A 26,171-nucleotide genomic window follows, 5' to 3' on the forward strand; every position below is an offset into this window, starting at 1 on the left:
ACCTGAAGCTAGGAGAAGTTGAAGTTAGACAAAAACAAAAAAAAAACTGTTATTGTTTGGATTAAGATTCCTGAGTAGAACAAAATAACCAAAGCAGGAAATGACTCCTCAGTACCTAATGCACAGCCATGCTTTTAATAGAAATTTGACCGGACCAGGAAGCTTTTAAATATCATTTCCTTTTTTGGTGAGGTTGAATGTTTTACGGCATTTAATTTTTTTCCGAAAAAAGTACATTTATTGTAGAAAATGTAAAACATACAAGAGCACAAAGAAAATGAGTCATCAAAAATAGTATATTTCCTTCAGGCTTTTCCTACACAACAAAAATAACTACCATTTACTTTTTAAATGGAACTCGACCATCATGTATTCATTGAAAAACAACCAAAGGAAAAGCAGTGGTGCAGGTGTCCCTACCTAGAACGTGGTGCTCCGATGATTCTCAGAGGTTCGTTGGGAAGCATTACAGCTGAGACACAAGCTCCTAGGAAGCAAACTGCCAACTAGCTGACGATCAGGTGATATCAACAGTGGCACTGGGGAAGAGGATCTCTGCATGACCTTTACTTTCACTTTATAACCTAAACCCAGCAGAGCAGGTGCCTAAACACGGGGTGGGGAGGGAAGGTAGAGAGAAAAGGAAAGGGAAAGGTCAAAGTGACCTTTCCAGGCTGCCTCTGCCTGGAACTGAAACCATTCTTCTCCACAGTTTCTTGGCCTCCTCTTGAAATTAAGGATGATCTTTCACACTGGGCAGCGGGCTTTGATTTGGCTTTTCTGGAGATACTCTACGATCCCTCGTGACCAGACAGCTCTAAACAATCTCGTGTAAACAGGATAGTGTATGGGCCCTCTTAGATTCTTTATTAATAGCCATACAAGTTGGGGAACATCCTTAGATTTCACCATAAAATTTAATATCTATAGACCTTTGGCATAACAACCATCTCTACCTGTTAGGAACATTCGGCCACTTCAATACATTCCACATGACCCTCGTCAGGTATGAATTACTGGACTAAAGCAACCTACTCAAGTTCTGATGAATTCCAACGTCAGTTTGGTGACTTCTCATCACTAATGATCTCCCAAGTATTAAGAGGAAATCAATTTTGTTCCACTTAACTGACATAAACCAGAGGGTATTCAAAAGAGCTTAACATTTCTGACAAATAGCTTTTGCCACCACCAATGAAGATGCCATATTAGCTGACTAGGTGAGTCATTTTACATTTTTATGTTGGTTAATTCATGGGTGCATTTCCTTGTCCTACAAGCATGAAGCATCAGAGAACATAAGCAGGGCTGTGGAATTCACTCTGCATTGAACAGACAAAAAGGGAATTATGACATAACACTGAGCACCTGGTATCCACATGGTTCTCAGCATTCTACATTCTGGAGATGCTACTTTGTAGGCAAAGATATATGTAAGCAAGGTAGAATGAAACACTTAAACAAGAATTATTCAAGAGACAAGTTCACAAGGTTATGTATTCGGTTATATTTGTTTAACTAGTCCCTGAATAGCCTTAGTCCCAGGCCTGGGGTGGGGTGGGGATAGGCGGAGACATGGTGGGGTCAATGAGAACTTTAAGTTTTCCAAAGATTAAGGGTCAGATCCTCTGAAATCTATCAGAGGTCAAATAAAATGAGAACTCAACTCTAAAGTAGTACCTCTTCTTGGTGGCACCAACACAAGGCAGTAGTGATTCTCAAGTTTAATATATTACATACAATACTATAAAAATAAGCTGACGTTTTTAAGGAATGTCCATTATTATTAAAAGGGTTGAGCTTTACTACTCTAACCCAGGGCTTTTGACAACAGAACACTCTGGAGCAAAAGCCCATGAAAGTACAACAAAGAGGTATACTGTGACAAAGAGCTGCTGCAATATGCCACCAACACTTTGATTGTAACAATTTTTGAAAAAGCGTAGGATGTGTAGATTCCCAAAGAAAAACTGCTTCAGGCAGATATTTGTAAAAGAAAAAAGTGGCAAGTAGCCTCTCTTCACTGGTGGTTACCTCTCTCCCATTGCCTTTTTTTGTTTGCATGTGATTACTGACAATAGGGCAAGGATAGGCAGTTTTTTCCATTTCCGGGTGGGGTTTTTTTTTTTTTTCCCCCTTAAAACAAATGAGGCGATGCTATACCCCTGCATCAGTACTCCGTGGCTGAAAACCTTCCCTTCGAAGACTACCCATGTCGAAGCGGGTAGAGACTTCACAGCGTACTAATAAGGTATCATCCTTAATGAAGGTTCTTTGTCTTAGAGCTTCCAAATGCATAAAAGTCACGTAGCCAAAACCTTTTGGGTTCCGTGGGATTGTGGGTCTCTGGAAGGCCAGCAACTCTGGTTTTGCATCCATTATCTCTTCATGGTTTTGCCTTATAGGTGCTTCAGACTGATCAAGAATTGTAAGGCGTATTGTGCCCTGGAAAGGCCAAGGGAGATGGCTGTCATACTCTCCTTGCATTGTGTGGACAAAGAGGGATATATAGTTGGCACAGCGCTGAGCAGTTGGTAACTGAAGGTGCAGCCGCATGCACAGTTTGTATCCAGGTTTGCCTGTGTAGAATCCAGGACTATGAATGACAACAGGTTTTTCCTCTTCTTGAGATTTCAAGTGCATACCAAAGTTACCAATCTTCCAGATGTAAATCCCATTGCACTGCTGTGCTTCTATTTCAGCAACTTTGTCCTCAAGGGTTCGAATAGTTCGTTTGAGCTCACTTACATACATGCTCTGAGTTTCCATTTTCGCAGTCAGCTCCCGGATTTGATGGTCTTGTATTACAAGGCGACCTTCTAATTGTTGGATGGTTTCTTGGAAATTCGGGACCTCTGGGTGACACCCAGAGACCCGGGGCAGAGAGGCAGAATCATATGGCAGCATATCACGTTGAGGCACAGGAGCTAAAGCAAGGTTTAAACTCTGAACAGCCTGGGCCAACATTCTCATGTGTGACTGGGTATTCTCTTGCAGGTGGCGTGCCAAGTGAATCCTCTGCATCTAAAAAATCAAGCACAAGCCTTCGGTTGGGCACAGATACTGTTAAGAACTAGGAAAGGGACCTAGTGAAGCCAAATAAAAGGTTTTTAAGTAACGTCATTACTACCTTCAATCTCCTATAACCTTGTCTCCATCAGATTCTTGATCCAATGAGACGATCTTGCCTCTTAATCCACTGAAAAAATGAGGCTACATGCCCATCTTTCAGATAAACGTTCCTCCCAGCCATAAAAGTATTAGGTACTTTTCTTCTGACGCAGAGATCCCTTGTCCAAGATTACTGCTTCATCTGGGGTCTAAATGACACCTGTCCCTTTTCAACACCTCAGAGGTCCTGCTCAGTTACTCCCCTTCTTCTTTGTGTTCAAACATTCTCTCCCCCTAACCCTTCCCCTCAGAACACAATTAGTAAAGTCTTTCCCATTTAAAAAAAAGGCAAACCTCTCCACTGATCTTGAGTCTCCCTCTAGCTAATACTGTTTTATCCCTCCTCCTTTTATCAAGAGTAGTCTACCACCTGCCCTGGCTCTGATACCTCATTCATTATATAAATCTATTGCAAATTAGACTCTTTCCTATCTTCATACTCAGATCATCAAGAACATCCTGTTACATAAAAAATATATTCCTGATATAACATTTTTATTATATGAGCAATTTGTGTATATTACAGAAAAATAGAAAATATAAATGATCAAAAAGAAGTTACCTATTATCTCACCTATCATTAACATTTTGATACCTTTCTTTCAAGTATTTTTCTCTCTGCACATAATACAAAATTTTCCCACAAGATGTAATCATACTATATATTATTTGCTCATTTTATTTTTTAAATTGTTAAATGCATGCTTACTGTAAAAAAAGTCAGATAAAAAAGCCTAATGGAAAAGCAAGAGTGTAACTGCATTCTTCAGAAAGAACTTATCATAAATAATAATGTCTCAGACACCTGACAGAATTGATCACTAATCTTAAAATTAATTCTGAAGACTATAACAGTACGTTCTCCGTGTCTGGTTCATCAAGTTCTAAGACTATTTGCCATACACGCTCACTCTATACGATCTCAATCATACACTTTCCATTAACATCACTGACTACTTCCCCAAATCAATATTCTGAGCTCTGATTTCTCTTTGGAGCTTAAGACTATATACACAATGCATGTCAGCCACCACCATTCCCACTGGTATTCTACACTGCATGATATAACTGAATTTTCTTGATCTATATTCAACGTTTAAAAGGAAAAAAAAAACCACCTTACCTTTTCATGGCAACCAAAAGTACTGAATGTGCATGGAATTGGGGCTGTAGGACAGTCTAGATCATAATGATTAGGCATCTGAAAACAAAAATAAAGGCTGAAAAATGTTTTTCCCTGCATATCACGTTCTAGTTTGATGAGATCACACTTGAAATAAAAATTTACATTTCATCTAAACAAAATCTTTATGTATTGTTTATGACAGCTTTTGCATCACAATGGCAAAGTTGAACAGATGCAACAGAAACTGTGTAGCCCACAAAGATAAAATAATATTTACTTCCAAAAGTCAAAAAGAAATATCAATATCTCATACCATCCCTCAAATCACTCAAAATTCATCTCAAGAAAATGAATTTATTCCTATTGCTGGAAACTGGAACCCTCTAGTGGCATTTTAAAGAAAAAGCACCTTCTGATGTCAACCACGACTGTAAACTTATCCAAGACTCTTCACTGTGATCCAGGCCGTTTAATAGGGGCCAGTCAACTGTATACACTAAAGCCACAGACTGTACCCAATACTTCCCTTAGGACTGCTTTTTATAAATCTTACTTTTTGTTAAACTGGGCATGTTTTGGCTGCAATGGGGAGACTCAGATGTTAGAAGGTACATTACGCACATTAATAAAAGTTTTAAAGAATATCTCAAGTTTTGATCTGGAAACTCAAACACATTCTTTAAGGTAAGATCCATTATGCAGAACCATATTCTTTGAAAATGGTACCAAATTCCCTTTAGGAATTTAGTTTGGCTCTAGTCATAGATATTTCAAGCAGAAACGACATTAGAGACTATTTAACCCAATCCTTCATTTTACATAATCCAGAATAAGTCAGCAACATTTTTTGTAAAGGGTCAGATAGCAAATATTTTCAGCTTTGTAGACAGTACTTTGTCCCAAGTACTCAACTCTACCATTGTGGTGGAAAAGCAGCCATATATATATGACATACAGACACATAGGCATGGCTATGCTCCAATAAAACTTATTTATAAAAACCAGCAGTGGGCCAGTGTGGCTGGTAGGCTGGTTTGCTGACCATCAACTTTCTTGCCAGAAATCAGTGGACAAGTCAGTAGCACGACCTGGATCAAAACCTAGATTATTCTACTCTTAACCTAGGATTCTTTTCCTACATTGTTTTATTTATTTATTTTTGTTTTTAGGTATGCTGCATGGTTTCCTTTAAATAGTAAAACAAAGTAAAGAGAAAAACAAAGTGACACTTCATAAGCAAAAAGAAGTTTAACACATTTAAATTAAGGTTATGTTGGAAAAAAACTTATAGGACTCTGTTAACAGACAAATGGAAAAGTTTAGTCGAATGACAGGTTTCACTTGCTTCTACTTAGTAAGGTAATCGATTATGATCTCTGGGTTAGCAGATTTCATGGGTGTTATAAATAGTGACTAATATTCAAATTTTGTGCGTAAACTCCCCAAATGTCAGAAGACAGCAATCGGATGGAATTTTCCTTTTTCTATTAATAATAAAAATGTATAATTTTCTCTCGTACCTACTTCTGATGATACCCCATCAGTGGTCTACAAGACAAATGACCAGTGGGGCTACAGATCCTGGAAAATCTCAAAATCTCTTCAATGTGTCTCAGTAGCTATAGAGACAAATCATGCTATGGAGACAAAACAGACCTGTTTTCTTCTATTTCATAGTTCTTTCAGCTGGTCTCTGGATACCTAAGACTCTTATTTCACAGTGTATACATAGGTATTTAAGGTTTTTTTTTTCAAATGAGGATTTTTGATTATTTGTATCTTAAAATTACCTGGTTTTGTCTGGAACGTTTATGAATATATATAAACAAATACTATATTAATGACTTAGAAATTTTAAGTAGAGAGGGGTATTTTATTTCTGAAGGTATTAATTTATATAAAAAATTTTCACAGAGTTCCAACACTTCTTCAACCTATATTCATTTTGCCTTACTAATTTAAATTTTCAATTAAAAACCTCACTTATTTATGGAAATATTAATTTATAAAAGGGAATTATACCTGTTCTCTGATGAGCATAGTATTGCAGTATTCACAGATGACATTTGCCAAAGGACAGTTCTGGTCATGGATCTAAATTTTATTAGAGAAATATAAGAATCGCATGAGAAAATCTGAAAAAGTAAAAACAACCTATTTTTATAAAAAAAAGTAATTTTTTCACTGTGAACAAATTAAGGATTTATCAATGTATGCAAAAAAAGGTAAGAATATATAAGTTATTTTCTCTCCCTTTGCCAGTGTAGTAATGAGATTCATTTCCCATTCTAGCTTTTTAAAAGAATATGAATATTACACAAAAGAGAATCTTTTAAATCACTTCTTTTAACCTGAGGCAGAACACTTATGACTTGTTTAGACATTATTTACCAATACCATATTCTCCACAGGCATTGTTCTAAAAATTTCCAGCAGCAGTATGATTTAATTAAAACTCTTATCAGGAGGGTTAAAGAACAGAAGCCTTAATAGGGCAGGAGGCATTGGTGCTCAGATTCTCACAGGCCCTGGAAGGGTGAGCCTTGTTTTCTAGAATACAGTGAATTTAAGAAATAATTAACCTACCAGGTTAAGTCCATTTAATTTACTGAAGTTTGGGAACATATCAATTTGTTCTAATTATGCCTCAATCTTCTCCCCATTTTTAACAAATTAGCTGACTTTTTCTGAATATTTCATCAACTTAATGAATATGCTTGATCTCATAAAAAAAGTAGGGAAAATTACAAAGATATACTTATAACAAATAAAGTTTAAGAAAGTATCTTAATAGCTAGAAAATAAGATAAAGTATGTTATTTATGTAGGTTATTTTAGTAAAGAAGACATAGGATGGAGATCCAGGACTAGGATCTCAGTCTAGCTCTGCTCTTACAATATTAAAATAAAATTACTTAAGCTCTCTATATCTCGGTTTCTGAATGGAAAAACTGTTCTATCATCATGATACTGTCAGGTGCCATACGTTTCTTTTTAAAGATGAACATTTTAGTGGTAGTGTAACATATGTACAGAAAAGTGAATTCCTTATATGTGTGAAGTCATAAAAGAGAATTCATCATATATAGCTTGATGAATTATCACCAAAGAAATACACTATGTGGGATTTGATTCATTCTCCATAAAAGTTTTAACAGCCCATTTTCTTTTTCAAAGAGTAAAGTATAAGTCTTAAGTTATCATTCTACTTGTTTGTCTCTAATCCAAGACTGGTCATTAAAATATCACACAGAAAAGTAGATTGGGATATATCTTTCCTAGGTTTTGTTACGTGCAGTGCAGATCTACTTACACTGGTAAGTAGTATAAACATGTTTTCTAAGAAAGATATGCAAATATAAACCAGTTGTGGGTTTACTAAAATGGTTTACTGAACTTACTTTCTTAAAAATCACTCTTCCCACAACCGATAATATAGACTCAGAACTGGAGTAATATCTTTATCTACTGCTAACACTCTCAAATGTACATTAAAAAATTTAAGAAGTAGTAGAATTAACAAATCCAAGTTAGTACATGCCTCTTTATCTTCAAATGCCATTGATACAGCACAGTTTAGACAAGAAACCTGTCTCCTTGGACACTCCTTGAGAATGTGAATATTAAGATGGCATTTTTGGTAGGGACGTTGGCATTGGGGACAATTCGTAAGAGCAAACTCACAATGTGCTTGATGATCCTATAATAAGAAAAAATAATCTATTAGTATTTGCCGATCCTTAAAAAATCGAAATATAATCTCTTCTAAGAATATACTGTCAAAAGAGCCACCCCTTCAAAAGGAGCAAAATAAAGGGGACAAGTTGCAAATATGTTTTAAATAGTTAATTTTTAATAGAACATAAACAATATTTAATTTCCCATAAAACCACCAAACTAAGAATTTATTTAATTTTAAAGCAAATTCTTTCATCTGATTGCTTCAGTTAACCTCAAGCTATAGAAGGACTCTATTTAGTTAATAATAAAATGCACAATTTAGAAAATCAGAGAAAAAAGTATGATCAGGGAACTAATATGATATGAGACATTGCTTATTTCAAAATGAGAGAAATGAAGCTATGGGATTAAAATATGACACCTGTATTTAAAATACTCTTAAGTTTTACTGCAGATAATGTTCACCCCAAAAACTTGGGAAGAATGCTGATTTCTTTTTTATTATCATTAGGCAAAGGCAGAGTGGATGAAATAAAAAATTTCTAGTTTCTATTTCTATTCAATGAAAAGGCTGGTATTTTGTTAACCAGTTATTATATGCTAGGCACTGGCAATACACAGATGAACACAAAAAAGTCTCCAACCTCTAAGAACTGTTTGCATATATGCTAATGGCTAAAAAATAACCTTAATACCTCAAGATGCCTCAGTTCCATCTTGTGCAAACAACCTTTATTTGGACACTTCACTGTCAGAGAAAGAATCTCTCGTTTTGCAAAATTGTCAGGAAACAGTTGCGTTTCCAGCAGTATTTCATTGTCAACTGGACATTTGTGACCTGCATCCCTGAAAAAAGATACATATATTTAGATGTAAACATTCACATTAAAAAATACAACTTTAATTCTCCACATATAAATTCTCCATGTATTACTTCCAATGAAAAATAATTTAACACATTATATTGCATTAACAGCACCAAAACAAACAAACAAACAAATAAATAAAACAAACCTGTCCTTTTTGGACAGTTTATAAATTGTTCTTTTATGGTATGAATACAACTAGCACCATATCAGCTAATTATCAAAAACTATGGGATTTTATATTATAGGATAGATTCCAAGCAAAAAATGAGAAAAATTAACTGAACAGTCATATTTTGATTGGCATATGATGACGAAAAACTAAGGAAGGGAATTTTGCAGTCTAGCAGGCCTCTGTTCTGTCAGCAGCTATACAACATACTAGTGAGATAAATTAAATATGCTCATAATACCAATATGTCTACAGTGTAAATAAAAATTAAACCAATTAGTAGTACCCCTACAATGCCACATTTTAAGGTTTACTCTGAACAGTCATTATAACACTCTGGCTCATGCAACAAAAGTTTTCCTTTATATTTATATCCAGGGTACAATGTAGTAGGGCGTTAAAGGACCTCTATGTTCTGTTTCTCAGTGGTTTCTCAGTGGTTGATTTCATCTTATGATGGAAAAAAACCATCCTCAGTAAGCGTGGGTGTCTGTCACTCCCCTTTAACTTTTTGGGATGTCAAAATCTTCACTCACAAAATGTGGCAGGTCAGGTAGGCTACAGGAACATCAATCAATCTCTTAAACATTTATTGGGCACTTCCTGTGTGTAAGCCAACAGTGGCAGCTATGGGGGTAGGTAAAAAGGTGCTGAAAAATGGAGTCTGCCATCAAACATCTTAGAACTAATAAAGGTGAGACGCAGTAAATCTTTAATGAGGCGCCTCTCACACTAATATTATTACACTGTCAAGTATTTTATGAGAAACACAGAAAGCTATAAACAAATTTATTGAAATATATACCCCAAACCTAAGTGATGAATGTCTAAGAGAAAATAAGAAGACCCTTACAAAATAAACTTGAAACCATTACGCACAGAAATGGAACTAGATTAAGAGGCATTTAGAGTCCCTGAATATAATGGATGAGACATTTCAGAGTCGTTCCTTTAAGAACATTAGAGTCAAAGTAAGTGGTCGTTTCTAGCTGAGAGGGAGATAGAAACAAAAAGCCTCAGACTTCCTTTTGTGGGTTTTACTTCCTTTTCAGACCGCTGTCCCACTACTTTCATGAATATCTTGTTATTAAAAAAACCTTCCTGGGCAAGGGTGACAATTGGTAAAATACTGTATATCTCTACCTACCTACAAAAAAAATCAACAATCTGTAATGTGGTACATATGACCTATCAAGACTGAATCATGAAGAAACAAAATCTGAACAGACTAATAGTGAGGAGAGTGAATCTGACTGAAAACCTCCCAAAAAACAAAAGTCCAGGAGCAGAAGGCTTCACTGCTGAATTCTACCAAACATTTAAAGAATTAATATCAATCCTTCTCAAACTCTTCCAAAAACTGGAAGAGGAAAGAATACTTCCAAACTACCCTGATACTAAAACCAGATTAGGACACCACAAGAAAAAAGAGAAAAAAGTTAATTTAAAAGGGGACAAGAAAAAACAAAAAACGAAGAGACAAGAAAAACAAGACAGTGAGTAGCCAGCCTAACCTAACTACAAATGTTTTCACCAATATAACTAGATGCCCATTTATTACAGAACATAAAATCCCACACTTTTTTTTTTTGTTCTGTACAGAACTTTTTAGTCACTTAAAAATATTCTCACCTACTTCTGAATTATAGTAAAATATATTTATTTCTTGGAAGATGAATTTGAATCATTCGTGGAAGTCCCACATAGCTTCATTCAGTTAACGCAACCATGTTTTACTGAGCACCAATTGTGTGTCAGGTACTTACTATTCCTGGCACTTGGGAAAATATCAAGAAATAAAAAATCTCAACCCCTGCTCATAAGGAGCTTTTCTTCCGACTGAGTGAAGGAGACTGGGAGTGTAGCGGGAGACAGGAGGCATGCTGTGGTATAAACAGTGTAGCCAGGGTACCTATGAGAAGGTGAGATGTGGGCCACGAGGGAAGGAGCAAAAGGCATGAGCTAGGCAGTTAACTGAAGTATGAGTGTTCCAAATAGAACAGGTAGAGCCAACTCCTCAAGGCAGGGGCATGCTCGACATGTTGAAGGAACAGCAACGAGTGAACTGGCAGAAGGAAGGAAACATAGCAGAGAGGAGGTCAGAAAATAGATTATGGAACTACCATATAGCGCCTTGCAAGGACTTCAGCTTTTACTTCCAGATGAAATGCTGCCATGTTCTGAGCAGAGATGACATCATCTTACTTATTTTATCAGGTTCATTCTGGCTACTACATTGAGAACATTCTAGAAGAAGGCAAGGGTAGAAGCAGGGAGGTCTGTGAGAGAGCCAACAGTAATTTAGAACAGGGTGGTAACAGTGGAGGCAGTGAGAAAGGGTTGAATTTCATTAAAAGTACTGGTTACTTTACAGTTATCCATAGATATCAGGTAACAGAAGAATTTAACATGGCTAAAATCGTAATAACTGATCACTTATAGAGTCAGCATTCTTTGTATGGTTGAGATTATCACATTCTGATATCATCATTTAAGGTACATTTATGTTATCTTCTTAAGAGACACACCCTTGTCTGCAGCAGAATTGCTTTAAGTAGAAGTAGCTACTTATTTATCTGAGGGTCTGAGGAGGGTAGGAGATAAAAATTACCTTTCATACCACAGTATTAGGATAAGAATATAAATTTCTCAATTTTCTGTCCAGTGTTCTTTTTCCCCCAAGTAGTTTATGTATAAGACTACTCTTAGGATGTTCCACGTTCTGTGTAATACTGTTCTCTGTATTTGGTTCTGTTACAGGACACGGTTCTTTCTTATGCTCACATACCTGATTGATTTGATGATGCAGGCTTTGCAGAACCTGTGGCCGCAAGGTGTTTGCACTGCTTCTCGTAGTGCCATCAAGCAGATGGGGCATTCATACTTGCTTTCCAGGGGTGGGTCAAATTCCACATCATATCCCTGGATCTCTTCCATTAAAGAGCTAGAGAGATTCCCTGTGCTGGCAGTTCCACTCACACTGTCATCTTTTGTTGCAGCACTGCAGGAGCTGGCCATGGCAGCGCAGCAGTCACTTTCAGACTGGCTGGATGCACAGCTGTTTTCACAGTTTAGCAGACTCATAGTAACGAGATTATCAATTGCTCTGCAGAAATAGCAAGAAAAAAAAAAAATCTTAACATACATACACACACACACACACATCAAAGCTTACCTGTGCAGGTCACCTTTTAGTTGATATATATAAGCTGCATTACTATTATTTACAGAAAATTTTCAAAGTTTTCTGAGTTTTGCTTCATGACTACTGTTGTATAAATTAAGGAGTTCATGATCTAGTAGACAGAATATAAGGTTAGAAAAGTACTTCAACTGTAATAATTAGCTATACTCTATCTGTTTAAATGTCTGTTTCCTGTGACTGAAGAATTTAATTTTCATATCCTCAGTACTCAGCACAAGATTTTTTGTGCATCTGCTGAAGAACTTAATTATGCAGCTAAAGTTCCTTCAAGTATCCTGAGCTAAAGAGAATAGCAGGCAGCGCAAGGAAGAGCAAAACACAAGGGATTAGATAACCAGGTGCAACCATAAGGTGTGTCATTTTGGGCAACTTCACCATTTCGATTTTGGTTTCTTCTTCCAGATTTAAAATCCTATGAGTACTTCCGAATGTTCAGTGTGGGGATTTCTATTATGTAGAAAAAATGGAATTGAAAAATATTATTTATTTGTATGTCCTTCTGCCTTCAGTCAAGTCAAGTGACTATGTTTCATTATTTGATTGGAAAAACAAGTGAGGTTTTGTTTGCCTGTGGAAAATTGCTTTCATGGGTAAGTGGGACGCCTGCAAATTCTAAACCATTACGGTATTTATGAGTGAGAAGCCAACGTCTAAAAGCAATTCATAGCCTATGTAAGAGGTCTCTGCTGCAGGTAATTACACCTAAGGAAAATTCCTAACATGTGCCAGATATAGTTCTAGAAACAGAATGTAAGCCTTCAGTCAATATGGTAGGTAATTATTCCCCTGTCTCATTTTTATATAAAAATCTTGGCTGCCACCATGCCAAATAGTGGGTTTAAAAAAGTAATCCTCTAGCTTTTTACCACAACAGATATCTTTTATTTCTCAAAAAGATTTTGAATACCATTTGATGAGTACCTACAAAGGATGAGGCACTGTTCTGGCTGCAGAAGCGGTACTGGGAAGGGTAAAGAGCTTACGTGCTGGAATCAATCTGGATTTAACTATTTTCTCCAACACTTAGTGTATGACCTGGGCATATATGTGCTACATTTTCCTCGTCTGTATATGGGGATAATAAGAGAATCCATCTCAGAATTACTGAGTTAAATATTTAATATGTGCAAAGCACTTAGAACTGTGCCTGGAATTAAGAACGAGTTATTGTCTACGGCCACGCTACCCTGAACAAGCCTGATCTCGTCTGATCTCGGAAGCTAAGCAGGGTCGGGCCTGGTTAGTACTTGGGTGGGAGACCACCTAGGAAGACCAGGTGCTGTAGGCATAAAAAAAGAAAAAAAAAAGAAAAAATTAATAATTTAATCCCCCACCCCCCAAAGTGGGAACTACAGTGCTTAAAACCTTGCCGAGGACCATTCAACTAATAAGTAGACTTCAGCTTTTACTTCCAGATGAAATGCTGCCATGTTCTGAGCAGAGATGACATCATCTTACTTATTTTATCAGGTTCATTCTGGCTACTACATTGAGAACATTCTAGAAGAAGGCAAGGGTAGAAGCAGGGAGGTCTGTGAGAGAGCCAACAGTAATTTAGAACAGGGTGGTAACAGTGGAGGCAGTGAGAAAGGGTTGAATTTCATTAAAAGTACTGGTTACTTTACAGTTATCCATAGATATCAGGTAACAGAAGAATTTAACATGGCTAAAATCGTAATAACTGATCACTTATAGAGTCAGCATTCTTTGTATGGTTGAGATTATCACATTCTGATATCATCATTTAAGGTACATTTATGTTATTTTCTTAAGAGACACACCCTTGTCTGCAGCAGAATTGCTTTAAGTAGAAGTAGCTACTTATTTATCTGAGGGTCTGAGGAGGGTAGGAGATAAAAATTACCTTTCATACCACAGTATTAGGATAAGAATATAAATTTCTCAATTTTCTGTCCAGTGTTCTTTTTCCCCCAAGTAGTTTATGTATAAGACTACTCTTAGGATGTTCCACGTTCTGTGTAATACTGTTCTCTGTATTTGGTTCTGTTACAGGACACGGTTCTTTCTTATGCTCACATACCTGATTGATTTGATGATGCAGGCTTTGCAGAACCTGTGGCCGCAAGGTGTTTGCACTGCTTCTCGTAGTGCCATCAAGCAGATGGGGCATTCATACTTGCTTTCCAGGGGTGGGTCAAATTCCACATCATATCCCTGGATCTCTTCCATTAAAGAGCTAGAGAGATTCCCTGTGCTGGCAGTTCCACTCACACTGTCATCTTTTGTTGCAGCACTGCAGGAGCTGGCCATGGCAGCGCAGCAGTCACTTTCAGACTGGCTGGATGCACAGCTGTTTTCACAGTTTAGCAGACTCATAGTAACGAGATTATCAATTGCTCTGCAGAAATAGCAAGAAAAAAAAAAATCTTAACATACATACACACACACACACACATCAAAGCTTACCTGTGCAGGTCACCTTTTAGTTGATATATATAAGCTGCATTACTATTATTTACAGAAAATTTTCAAAGTTTTCTGAGTTTTGCTTCATGACTACTGTTGTATAAATTAAGGAGTTCATGATCTAGTAGACAGAATATAAGGTTAGAAAAGTACTTCAACTGTAATAATTAGCTATACTCTATCTGTTTAAATGTCTGTTTCCTGTGACTGAAGAATTTAATTTTCATATCCTCAGTACTCAGCACAAGATTTTTTGTGCATCTGCTGAAGAACTTAATTATGCAGCTAAAGTTCCTTCAAGTATCCTGAGCTAAAGAGAATAGCAGGCAGTGCAAGGAAGAGCAAAACACAAGGGATTAGATAACCAGGTGCAACCATAAGGTGTGTCATTTTGGGCAACTTCACCATTTCGATTTTGGTTTCTTCTTCCAGATTTAAAATCCTATGAGTACTTCCGAATGTTCAGTGTGGGGATTTCTATTATGTAGAAAAAATGGAATTGAAAAATATTATTTATTTGTATGTCCTTCTGCCTTCAGTCAAGTCAAGTGACTATGTTTCATTATTTGATTGGAAAAACAAGTGAGGTTTTGTTTGCCTGTGGAAAATTGCTTTCATGGGTAAGTGGGACGCCTGCAAATTCTAAACCATTACGGTATTTATGAGTGAGAAGCCAACGTCTAAAAGCAATTCATAGCCTATGTAAGAGGTCTCTGCTGCAGGTAATTACACCTGAGGAAAATTCCTAACATGTGCCAGATATAGTTCTAGAAACAGAATGTAAGCCTTCAGTCAATATGGTAGGTAATTATTCCCCTGTCTCATTTTTATATAAAAATCTTGGCTGCCACCATGCCAAATAGTGGGTTTAAAAAAGTAATCCTCTAGCTTTTTACCACAACAGATATCTTTTATTTCTCAAAAAGATTTTGAATACCATTTGATGAGTACCTACAAAGGATGAGGCACTGTTCTGGCTGCAGAAGCGGTACTGGGAAGGGTAAAGAGCTTACGTGCTGGAATCAATCTGGATTTAACTATTTTCTCCAACACTTAGTGTATGACCTGGGCATATATGTGCTACATTTTCCTCGTCTGTATATGGGGATAATAAGAGAATCCATCTCAGAATTACTGAGTTAAATATTTAATATGTGCAAAGCACTTAGAACTGTGCCTGGAATTAAGAACGAGTTATTGTCTACGGCCATGCTACCCTGAACAAGCCTGATCTCGTCTGATCTCGGAAGCTAAGCAGGGTCGGGCCTGGTTAGTACTTGGGTGGGAGACCACCTAGGAAGACCAGGTGCTGTAGGCATAAAAAAAGAAAAAAAAAAGAAAAAATTAATAATTTAATCCCCCACCCCCCAAAGTGGGAACTACAGTGCTTAAAACCTTGCCGAGGACCATTCAACTAATAAGTAACAGAGTTGGGATCAGAACCCAAGTCTACCTGACTCCAGAGCCTGTGCACTTCTTACTATACTATGTTTGTCTATTTCTACTTTGACACATTTGTCTATAAAGCTGCATTTAACAGTTCTCTCCCTTTATTTTTATTTCACTACACTAAGGTGCTGCACACAGCTTCCCCTAAACATGAGCTGTCCAGCATTGTTTTGCAGGGTTGATAGAATTTCAATGAATCAGTAAAGATAAAGTTGGCATTTTGTTTTCCTTTTAATATTTTTGAAAAGTTAAAGATAGCTCCCAAAGCCTTGTTATCATTAATGTAGATTCCTAGGGATGACTCAGTGTAGGATGAGAGGAAGGAAGGAACAGCGAGATAGTGGCAAATGAATAGTCATATCTGTGCTCCAGGATGGGGTATAAGGCCCCCACTACACCTTCCAAATCTCGGGATATATGACATTGTTATGCTACACTATTATATTCTTTATTTTTCTTCCCATACACATTTTTGTGTCCAATTTCTTCCTTAGGTAAGTTTCTTGGAAGTAGAATTATTAGGTTAAAGGGTATGTAACTTTCTGAGGTTTCTGACAGATAATGCTGGCATCAAAGGCTTTTTAATTCCCCCTCCCCAAAGCAGAGTAAGTTCAAGGGAACTCATTTTATATACCCTTGACAATTCAAGGTATGGTTATCTTTTGAATCTTTAACCATTTTATTTTTTAAAGTAAAACTACTTTGAGAAATTAATATTTGCTGTATAGTATATATCAACGTGCCAGGCAGAAGACAAAGGCAAAAGTTACTGAACTAAGCCTACTTTTACTATCCAAATGTCCAGTTAAAATTCAGTTTATTGGATAGTCTATACACTGCCCTCTGGCAGTCCAGTTTCAAAGACTTGAAAGTTTGTTTTTTGGTTTTTTTTGGCAGGGCAACCGTTGGTTAACCTCACAGATTGCAAGGACCTTGTCAGCTTACAATTCCTTACTTTTTATTTTTTTACACCTATAGCGCACCTGGTCTTCCTAGGTGGTTTCTCATCCAAGTACTAACTAAGCAAGCCCAATCCTGCTTAGCTTCCACGATCAGACAAGATCCAGCATGTTCAGAGTGGCATGGCCATAGACCTTGAAAATCTTTAAAGAGACATTTTATAGCAAATTAAGAAAACCTGTGTAATCAATAACAATTCCTCAAAAGGAATTCCACTGTAGGAAGGCAATGTTAAGACATGAAAGTGAGTGCTCTTAAAAATCTAGATGTTTTCAATTTTCACATTACTTTTCATGCTTTAAGAATACAGAAGCTTTACATCCTTCAAATAAACTTTTTCAGATAGTGACTCTCTATGTCTACAGTATATATAGTCCCATGTAACTACACTACAAAGGGAAAATTAAGCTAAAACAGTATTTTGAGTTCCATTTGGTATTTTTATTTTTACTCTTTCTCTGTAGAAAGTTAAAACATTTTCCCCCTTTACCTTTAGGGACTGTGATGACTTGACGACTTAAGTGAAAATCACTTTCATAACTACAATGAATACTTATTTTAATTAACAGAGAACAAACAGTGCTTTGCGTCAGCTATAGAAGGAAAATGACGATGATCTAGCACCATGGAGAAAATATTATGCTCTATTAGAATTATTTTTAACCTCATAGGTATCCACAGGTATCCATTTCATGAGATGCTACAAAAGCAGGCTTTGGCTTTACATAAACTGTGAAAGATGATATGAGTGGGGCCATATTAAAAAAAAGAGCCAGAGTGACCATTTCAGAAGCACTGCTCTGCATGTCTTGTGTTTCTTTATATTCTGAACTGGATCAAACCAACATCTCAAGAAGTCAGTAAGAACAAGAATATCTTCTCTGTAAGAATTGATGGATGAAAACGGACTTTGCCGATGACCGAATCACTATCAATCAATGAAGTACAAAATCTAATTTTACTTTATCTAGCACCAATAAAGTCTTCTTTAATACAACTTACCTCATCTTCTTCCCTTTTTTCCTGTAAAAACCCTGAGCCTCTCTCTTGTAGTGGGGCGGGGGGGGGGGTGGTACACACCATTTGGGCTTCTGCCTGAATCTGTTGTCCTCAAATTGCAATTCTATTGGATCCCAAATAAATGCTTATTGCCTTTCATTTTGGCTTTTTTTTTTTAAGTTAACAAAGCTAAAATAAATAACAGTGACTATATATTCTTACCTATAAGGATTTCTTACAGCCTCTTTTCTACTCTAACATTCAGAATTTATGTGGCTCTCTACAGGAATTAATAGTAAGGGATAGAACAAGTTTAATTTCATGACTGCAATTCTCTTTTTGCAGCTGTGAATCTAGTACAGTAATAAGCACTGCCTTAGTTAAAAATTCTGGGATGTAACTAATTTGACTGCAAAAGGAATGAACAGTGAAAACAGCCTTGTCTAAATCATGGCTTAAATTCACTTTTTAGTACCTGGAAATATATTACAGTTCAAAAAAATACCATTAACTTTCTTGGGGCAGCAGGGGAGATGAGGAGTAGGGTAATGCACAAAAATCTGTTTCCCTAAGATCAAGAGATGCTAATGAGAGAAAAGGTCCAAGCTAAAGAAATCAACAAGTCATATCCTGAACTGGTCAATTTTAAGTTAATGAAAAATCATTTGTGGCTAAACATATAACTTATATAAAAGTAAAACCCTGTAAAACAAAGTACTGAGAAATTACCTGTAATTTGCTGCTAGCTCTAGAAGTGTACTATTTACCAACTCCTTAAAATTTATTCTTAAAATACAAAGATCTGCAAATGTACTTCAAGGCCCAAGAAGTGCTGCGAAATAATCAATTGTTCTGTCTTAATTTTAAATACAGCTATAAATATAGGATCGGTCACCTTTCTAGGCACTACTTGCTCTCCAGGTGGCAAAGATACGAACAACGTCTTTCAAAATCCAAGTGGCCAAAAATTTATCCGCAGGAAAGGCCTCACGTTACAGTTCTGAAATACTCTAATGTACTCAGTGTATGCAGGTTGAAACTCTGATCATCGCATGGGTAACAAGTGCCTGAAACACATTTCTTTCCTTGAGTTACGGAAGAGGCCTCGCTGTCCTTACTCCGCCTCCAATACTTCAAAATCAGAAAAGCCCCTTTTACCTTCCCTAGTCATCTCAGGGGAATGGATAAAATGCCAGTGGCCAGATTCACAGGGCAACACTTAGAATTTCTTTACAAGTTTGTCTCTCGTTTCTATGGCTGTGTAGCAAGACATTTAGTAATTTGCTTTCCCGAGAAACAAAAGAAACACGCAAATGCTGTATATTCAAGCTGCTAACACTTTAGGTGCTTTCTGTTCACATTCATGGCAGCCCTACCTCTCAGCTGGAGTTCCCCTAAAGCCAAATACTAGGAACAGCTTTATCAACCCGGCGTCTGGAACAATCGCTGGAACTACCGAGTGCAGGGGCGGGGAGGAAACATTCGTGTCATCTGAACTTTAAAAAAAAAAAAAGAAAAGAAAAAAAAAAACCTTGCTGTCTGGGATCTCTATTGAGTTCAACAGGGAAACCAAAAATAGCTTTGCCGTGACAGAGGGAGTCGGTGGAAACTTAAAAGAGATTTTTTTAAAAAAGCTGGTAACTTCGAGAGGACGGGAAAATCCAGGAGGCAATTTCTAGGAAAGGGAATATGCGGGGTGAAGGGAGGTAAGGCTGACGAATTTGGCGCGCGATTCCCGCCAGGGAATGGAGTGGGGAAGGAGGTCCCCGCAGGCCGGGAGAGCAGAGAGGAGGGGAAAGGGGGCGACGTCCCCAGCCTCCAAGACGCGCACGGACTGGGGCGACGTTTCCATTTGTGGGAAACGAGAGGGGGCGGCGTCCGCAACCTGTGGGAAGAGAGGCCGCGGGGCGACATCAGAAGGAGACTCACCGCTCTCGTCTGCTGGGGCGCCGACTCCACCCGGCCGCACGACTCCGCTCAGCCAAGGCACCAGGAAAGGACGGGGACCGCGCTCCGAGCCGAGGCGGCCCGGACGCCAATCTCCCGGCCCGAAGGCCGCTGCTCCCGCGTCTCCGGGCCGCCCGGAGTCCGAACCTCAGTCGCAGACGCCTCTACTTCCGCCTTCTCTGCCCTCCCAGCGGAGCCAGGGGCGGGAGAGGGCGGAGGGAGGCGGAGGGAAGAGACAAAGCGGTCGAACTGGGCCTGCGCGCCCCCTGGTGGCGGTCCTCCAAAGCGCGCGGGCTGTGGCGCAGGCGCATGCGGGCAAGTCTAGCTGTCAATCTAAAGCGCTCCAGCTAGGCTTCTCCAGCTCCAGCTCGGGTGGCTATCCCACTTGGGTATTCGTAAACACCGCAGTCCTGAATTGTGTGTGTGTGTGTGTGTGTGTGTGTGAGTGCAGACAAGTCTAGCTGTCAATCTAGAGCGCTCCGGCTGGGCTTCTCCAGCTCCAGCTCGGGTGGCTATCTCACTTGGGTATTCGTAAACACCGCAGTCCTGAATGTGTGTGTGTGTGTGTGTGTGTGTGTGTGTGTGTGTGTGTGTGTGTGTAGTAAGTTTGGGGAGAGAGAGGACAGATTTCTGCACTGGATAACTATGGCGACAAGAAGAACGAGTTCTTTCCGTAAACACCGCAGTCATGAAGTGTGCCTGTGTGCGTGTGTGTGTGTGTGTGTGTGTGTGTGTGTGTAAATGAAAACTGTGGCGACGAGAAGAACGAGTTCTTTCCAGGAGTAACTGTGAGCGATCTGGTGAGCGACTGCAACAAAAACAGCAATCCAGAAACTGTATTTATAGTTTCCCTTATCCTTCGAGAATTCTTAAATCCTTCCCCAACTCAACTTTTCTTGCCACGGAAGTTTCCATGATAGGTAGAACCCTCTATTACACAAGGTCCTTCCCCTTCAACCAGTCAAGCCATATATTAAACAGTTTTTTGAAACCGCTGCCATCCCCTTTTGGGAGGTCAATGTCATGAGAAAGCTATTTGAATCCCCTGTTTAACTGGATGCAAACCTCTAAGGAATGTAGCAGGCACGTTGCAAGATGTGCAGGAAAGATTTTCACCCACCTCTGCAAATTTGAGTCATCATTCACCTCTTGGGGGTGGTATTACAGGGTGGTGGTTTTTACGTGTATATATCCTGAAACCAGAGTGCTTCATTCAAATCTAGTTTTTTCCCCTTTATAAATTATATGACTTCAGATAATTAATCTGACTTTCTTCAAATTTTTCATCTCACATTAAAATGGGAAGAATAATTGTATAACTTACTTGATAGGGTTGTTGAAAGGCTGAGATTAGTAATGTAAATTATTTAAAATGACCTAGGACACAGTATGTTCTCAATAAATGACAACAATACTGTATTTCCTGCTTTCTGGCTATAGATATTCATAGAAAATTCTTATGTTTTCAAGATAAGGATCTGCCACTGGCCAACTTCATCTGCCCCACCCCTTTTTAAAAATGTATTTTGAAATATGTAAGACATACAGAAAATTATACACACACATCTGTGTGCTCACCACCCAGCTCAAGAAATAAAACATTGCCAGTAGGATTGGTAGCCCCTATGTATCCCTTCGCAGTGGCCTCTCTGGCTTTATAAAAATAAATCATTTATGGGATGACAGATCATTATATGAAAATAAGAGGTGGAAAAAAGGAAGAACAAGGGAGTTAGACCTCCTTCCTCTATTAGTATGAGTTCTGGGGCCAGTGATGGAGCCTCCATGAGGTTCAGTTTCCTAAACCATAAAAACAGGGATAATATTTACGGGGCTAATATTGTCAGGATAAACTCATTAAAACGTATGTAAGAGAATCCAGCACTGGACTTTCAAAAGATTAGGTTTTATGTGTCCTTTACCATTTTCATAAGCAACCTCGAGGGGCCTCTTCTTACTTTCAAATATCCTATTTATTTTTCACTATATTTTATGTGGTGGAGAGTTTAGTGTTCACCCATGGCCTGTACTCACAGGAAACTTACACTTTCCTGTCACCTTGCAATCAAACAGTGTCATATGACTAGTTCTGGCCCAAAGCCTATGAAGAGAAGAGATGCATGTAATTAGAAGGCCAAGGCATTTGATTTTCATGACAACACTCTCTTTGCCATGTGGCAACCGAGGAGATCATAGGGCACGTATAAGAGGGTGGATCACTAAATTGCTCTGTGGAGGGCAGTCACTTTGGAAAGTCAACTCGCAGTGGATTTGCATGAGCAGGAAACAAATTGCTGTTGTTCTAAGTCATCAAGATGTTGGGGTTGTGTTTTCTGCAGTATAACACAGCCTATCCTACACACGGTTCCTCCCTGAAGATTTTTCTAATAGTTTGTATCCCTATTGGACTGGAATCGGAAAAACAAAGTTTTACTCCTGGCTCTGCCTCTTATTAAAATTAGGACCTGATCAGGTGTCTTCATCTATAAAATTGGAATAAAATTTACCCTGTCTTCTTTTCAGAGCTGTTTTGAGTTCAAATGAGATTATATATGTGAAAATGCTTTGCAACCTAGGAAGTACTATATAGATAGGAGCTGAATATTCTGATTAGTAGAGCTGCCTGATATGTATAGCAACCACAATGCCCAGGTTTTCTGAAATGCTGCTAATTTAAAATATTTTGCGCAGTCGTCCTTACATAAGTAAATCAAAGTGTATGAAAATATTGTCACCATAACATTCCTGAATTGCTGTTTTTCACATTCTGTTTGAAAAAAGAAATAGGATATACCTTGTAGGCTATTGCAGGTGGGGGTGGGCGGGTGAGAGATTTTTTTCCCTCAAACATTTAGCAATAAGATTGCTCTCTAAGAGTTAAATTATAAAATTAAGACACAATTCATTAGTTTGAAACATTTATCGGACAGCCAATATGTGCATGTGGCAGTCAGCCTTGAAGATGTGTTTATGTTCTGTATGATCTCCTTCCACAATGAATAGGGTGTAACCAATAGGATGCTGTGAAAATGACAGAATGTGACTTCTTAGGCTAGGTTGTTTCCAGGGTTCCAAAGGAACCAACTCAAGAATTCACAGTTACTAAGATAGAATTTCTTGGAGATCAAGGAGAGATTCACTAAGAAATATTCTAAGTGACTGCATCTCATTTCATTCAGAAAACAAACTCCAGATAAACTACAGTGTTATCATCCTCCCTTCTCCTCTCCTCTCTTTTTCCTTTCTTTCTTTTCTTTCTCTTTCTTTCTTTCTTTCTTTCTTTCTTTCTTTCTTTCTTTCTTTCTTTCTTTCTTTCTTTCTTTCTTTCTTTCTTTTCTTTCTTTCTCTCTCTCTCTTCCTTCTTCCCTTCCTTCCTATCTCAGCTTCCATCCATTTGTCTATGCACCCATCTGTGGTCTTTGCATCTATTTTAGAATTAAAATTCACAAATGAGATGATTTTCATGATTCTGATTGAAAACTGATGGAAAGTGAATCTGATTGGCCGAACTGGTTTGTCAATGAGGACTGGCTTTGTTAGTTAGATTACATAATAGATTTTCCCTATAAATTGAATGAGAATTGAATGAGCTATATGTGCAGTTTTCAAAAAAACACGCAAGGCATGTATAAAATATACAATATGGTAGAATCACATTCTTTGTGATTGTTCGAACTTATTAAAAAATTTTAGATGCCAACCTAAAGTATCATCTTACAAAAGCACCTTAAAGTGAGAATCTTTTTCACAGCAGAAACAGGAAGAGCGAGAAAGTAAATATGTTAACCTTTGAGAAAATTATAGATCAAGAAAGACTGAGTTAATCAGAACAGGAATTAGAGATGATGGTGATGGAGCCCAGAAAAAGGTCAAAGGTATCCAGTGTGGCATTTCCCATGTGCATTCTATTTGGGGGAGGAAGTGCCCTGCATCAAAATCTCCCCTGAGCTGTCCATTTTCAAAGGCAGGAGTTTGAGAAATGACCTGATGTCATTAACCTTTGAGTTGTAAAAGCAATTACCTATTGAATGTTTTCATGATTGCTAACAGTGGCTAAATGAAGCTGAAGGATTCCAACAGAGAGAGCATTCTGGCCTTGGAACAGCCGGCAAGTACAATAAGTTTCAGGGTAGTCGCCACCATTTCTCCCTCCTTCCTCCCATCCCATTCTACCAAAATAAGGGAAAGTTCTCAGAGAGCAGAGGAAGGAGTAGATGAGGAGTGAAGTGGGGGGCGGGGAGAAGAGGGACAGGGGAGTGAGGTGTGTACACATGTGGGTGTGTACTGGAAGGCTCCTGACAGTAACAACAGCAGGCTTTGGCGCTGTTCCCTTGGCCCAGGCCACAGTCCAGACTGAGAGCAGACTGAGCCGCTAGGAGGCAGATGCTTAGTTTTGGAGCCCACCTTGAAATCTATGGGAGTCCCTCATCTTGTCAGTGGCAATGAGTTTTCTTTGGTAAAGCCTGTCCACTACCAAGAATCTAAAATCCTTGCCCTTCCCTCTCCACCTTCTTCCCAAGTCCAAATCAAGAACCTAGACTTTTTGTGGCCACACTCATTTTTCCTGCTTTTGGGGAAAGGAGGGGATATCTTCATTACTTGGAAGAAGGAGGAAGGTAGGCACCTTTTCATGGCATCGGGACCAATTTTTTTCCTAGTTTCACCACTACTCATCAAGCAATGTTGAGATGATAATTTGACTCACTTTATTGCTTTCGTTGAGGGAAAGAATGTGCTATCCATAGGATGTAAGTATCTGATCTAGCTGTGAATTTTATTTTTAATGTAAACAATTACTTTAGTCTGATTTGTATATTTGTTTCCTGTGAGCTGCATTAGTGTACAGGAACACCGGGTGGATAATACCAATTTTTGAACTGATAGAGCTAAAGGTCAGATTAATTCACCAAGGTAAATAATACCTTATGACTTCTCTTGGTACATTCTTTTCTGGACACTTTTAAAACAATTGCTATTAAGAAAAATCATCCAAAACTTGAAATACAGTGAGAAGAAGGTTACATATCCTTTTGGTGTCATTGTTTAACATGTTCACCTAATAATTATTTTATTATCCACGTCTGAGAATTCACCTATATTTGACTTTGCCATTTACTATGTGATTTAAGACCAGACACCGAAGTTACACATTAACTTAGAGATTTCTGTACAATAAGAAATCTAACCCCAGAGGTTAATGCACTATAGGATATTAACCAATTTCTTACCTATTAAGCAGGTAAATTAATTTCAGCTTTCCTTTGACTGATTATATAAAAATCTCTGTTTTTCCAAGTCTCCTTTGAATCAGGTTTATCATCTTACTAATTGATTAATAGATTGAATAAAGTCTTAGGTGCGTGTTCATTCTATGTTTGTATAGAAGTCTCACGTTTAATTTTTTGAAAATTATTTTAACACTACACTATTTCCGCTTGACTCTGCTTCTTTCGCATAGTGACTCTGCTTATTTTCGTGTAGTAAATAAACTGCTCAGATAGATTTTTCCATGTTTGATGTTTGACCTCTTGAATGGGACAATGTTGATCCTTTCAGGATGATGGGATCCTTATAAAAAAAATCTTAATCATGGCACTGTAACACAAAACCAAAAATGTATATTTAAGATTTTAGCTTACCCATGTTCTGGAACGCGTAGAGGCTAATTGTTTGGGAAGGTTCTGAGTTTGAAAGTCTCATTTGTGTGTGTTCTGTTGGTTGCTTGAAAGCGGGGTCTCTGAGGCAGGACAAGGACAAGTGTCCTGCACTGTGGCTTGAATTTGCTCGGTGGGAAAAACAGGAAATATATTTTCAGTGTTCGATTAGAATTTATAACATAATTTCTCCAAAAGGCAATTAAATAAATAATATTAGTTCCCTTGAATTGCTCACAATGTAGTTGAAATAATGTCTTTTATGCAACAGTATTATTTTCAGTAATTGTATTTTTTCATTGCAATAAGTCACATAGTCTTCTGTCGGGGAGACTGGAAGACTAGTTCCAATTTATAACATTGTTCTTATAGAAAATATATATTTCGTTTGGAACAACTAAATAAAAATGCTTTCGGGGAGAACAGACAATTCTTTGATAGGTTGAGAACAGCCTACAATGAGACCATGAGGTTTATTACAATGACAAAATTGAGTAAATTAAAAGCTGCTTTA

General features: G+C 37.9%; 1 protein-coding gene and 2 non-coding genes across 4 annotated transcripts; 2 read left to right on the forward strand and 1 right to left on the reverse strand.

The window, feature by feature from the left end:
- Positions 1 to 278: 278 nt before the first annotated feature.
- TRAF6 (TNF receptor associated factor 6) lies at positions 279 to 20,195 on the reverse strand. Of its 2 annotated transcripts, XM_006908039.3 has the most exons (7): positions 19,986 to 20,195; positions 14,263 to 14,580; positions 8,674 to 8,824; positions 7,839 to 7,997; positions 6,320 to 6,391; positions 4,295 to 4,372; positions 279 to 3,024 (listed from the first exon to the last, which is right to left on the reverse strand). In XM_006908039.3, the coding sequence occupies exons 2-7, from the start codon at positions 14,556 to 14,558 to the stop codon at positions 2,158 to 2,160; spliced, it is 1,623 nt and encodes a 540-aa protein (XP_006908101.1). In that variant the 5' UTR covers positions 14,559 to 14,580; positions 19,986 to 20,195; the 3' UTR covers positions 279 to 2,157. The 2 variants fall into 2 exon arrangements, with proteins under 2 accessions (XP_006908101.1, XP_006908100.1); XM_006908038.3 differs by lacking the exons at positions 14,263 to 14,580; positions 19,986 to 20,195 and adding an exon at positions 11,805 to 12,137.
- LOC112476652 lies at positions 13,391 to 13,509 on the forward strand. Its single transcript, XR_003045179.1, has one exon. It is a non-coding gene; the product is annotated as a 5S ribosomal RNA (ribosomal RNA).
- Positions 15,848 to 15,966, forward strand: LOC112476762. Its single transcript, XR_003045197.1, has one exon. It is a non-coding gene; the product is annotated as a 5S ribosomal RNA (ribosomal RNA).
- Positions 20,196 to 26,171: the final 5,976 nt, after the last annotated feature.

The sequence above is a fragment of the Pteropus alecto genome, unplaced genomic scaffold (assembly GCF_000325575.1).
Source record: "Pteropus alecto unplaced genomic scaffold, ASM32557v1 scaffold71, whole genome shotgun sequence".
Taxonomy (NCBI): Eukaryota; Metazoa; Chordata; class Mammalia; order Chiroptera; family Pteropodidae; genus Pteropus; species Pteropus alecto.

Excerpts from the sequence above, each read along its gene's own strand:
- TRAF6 (XM_006908039.3), bottom strand. The coding sequence starts at position 14,558 with ATGAGTCTGCTAAACTGTGAAAACAGCTGTGCATCCAGCCAGTCTGAA. Across the intron at positions 8,825-14,262 it reads TGCATCATCAAATCAATCAG|GGATGCAGGTCACAAATGTC; the intron begins GTATGTGAGCAT and ends ATCTTTTTTCAG. Across the intron at positions 4,373-6,319 it reads CTATGCTCATCAGAGAACAG|ATGCCTAATCATTATGATCT; the intron begins GTATAATTCCCT and ends TTTTGTTTTCAG.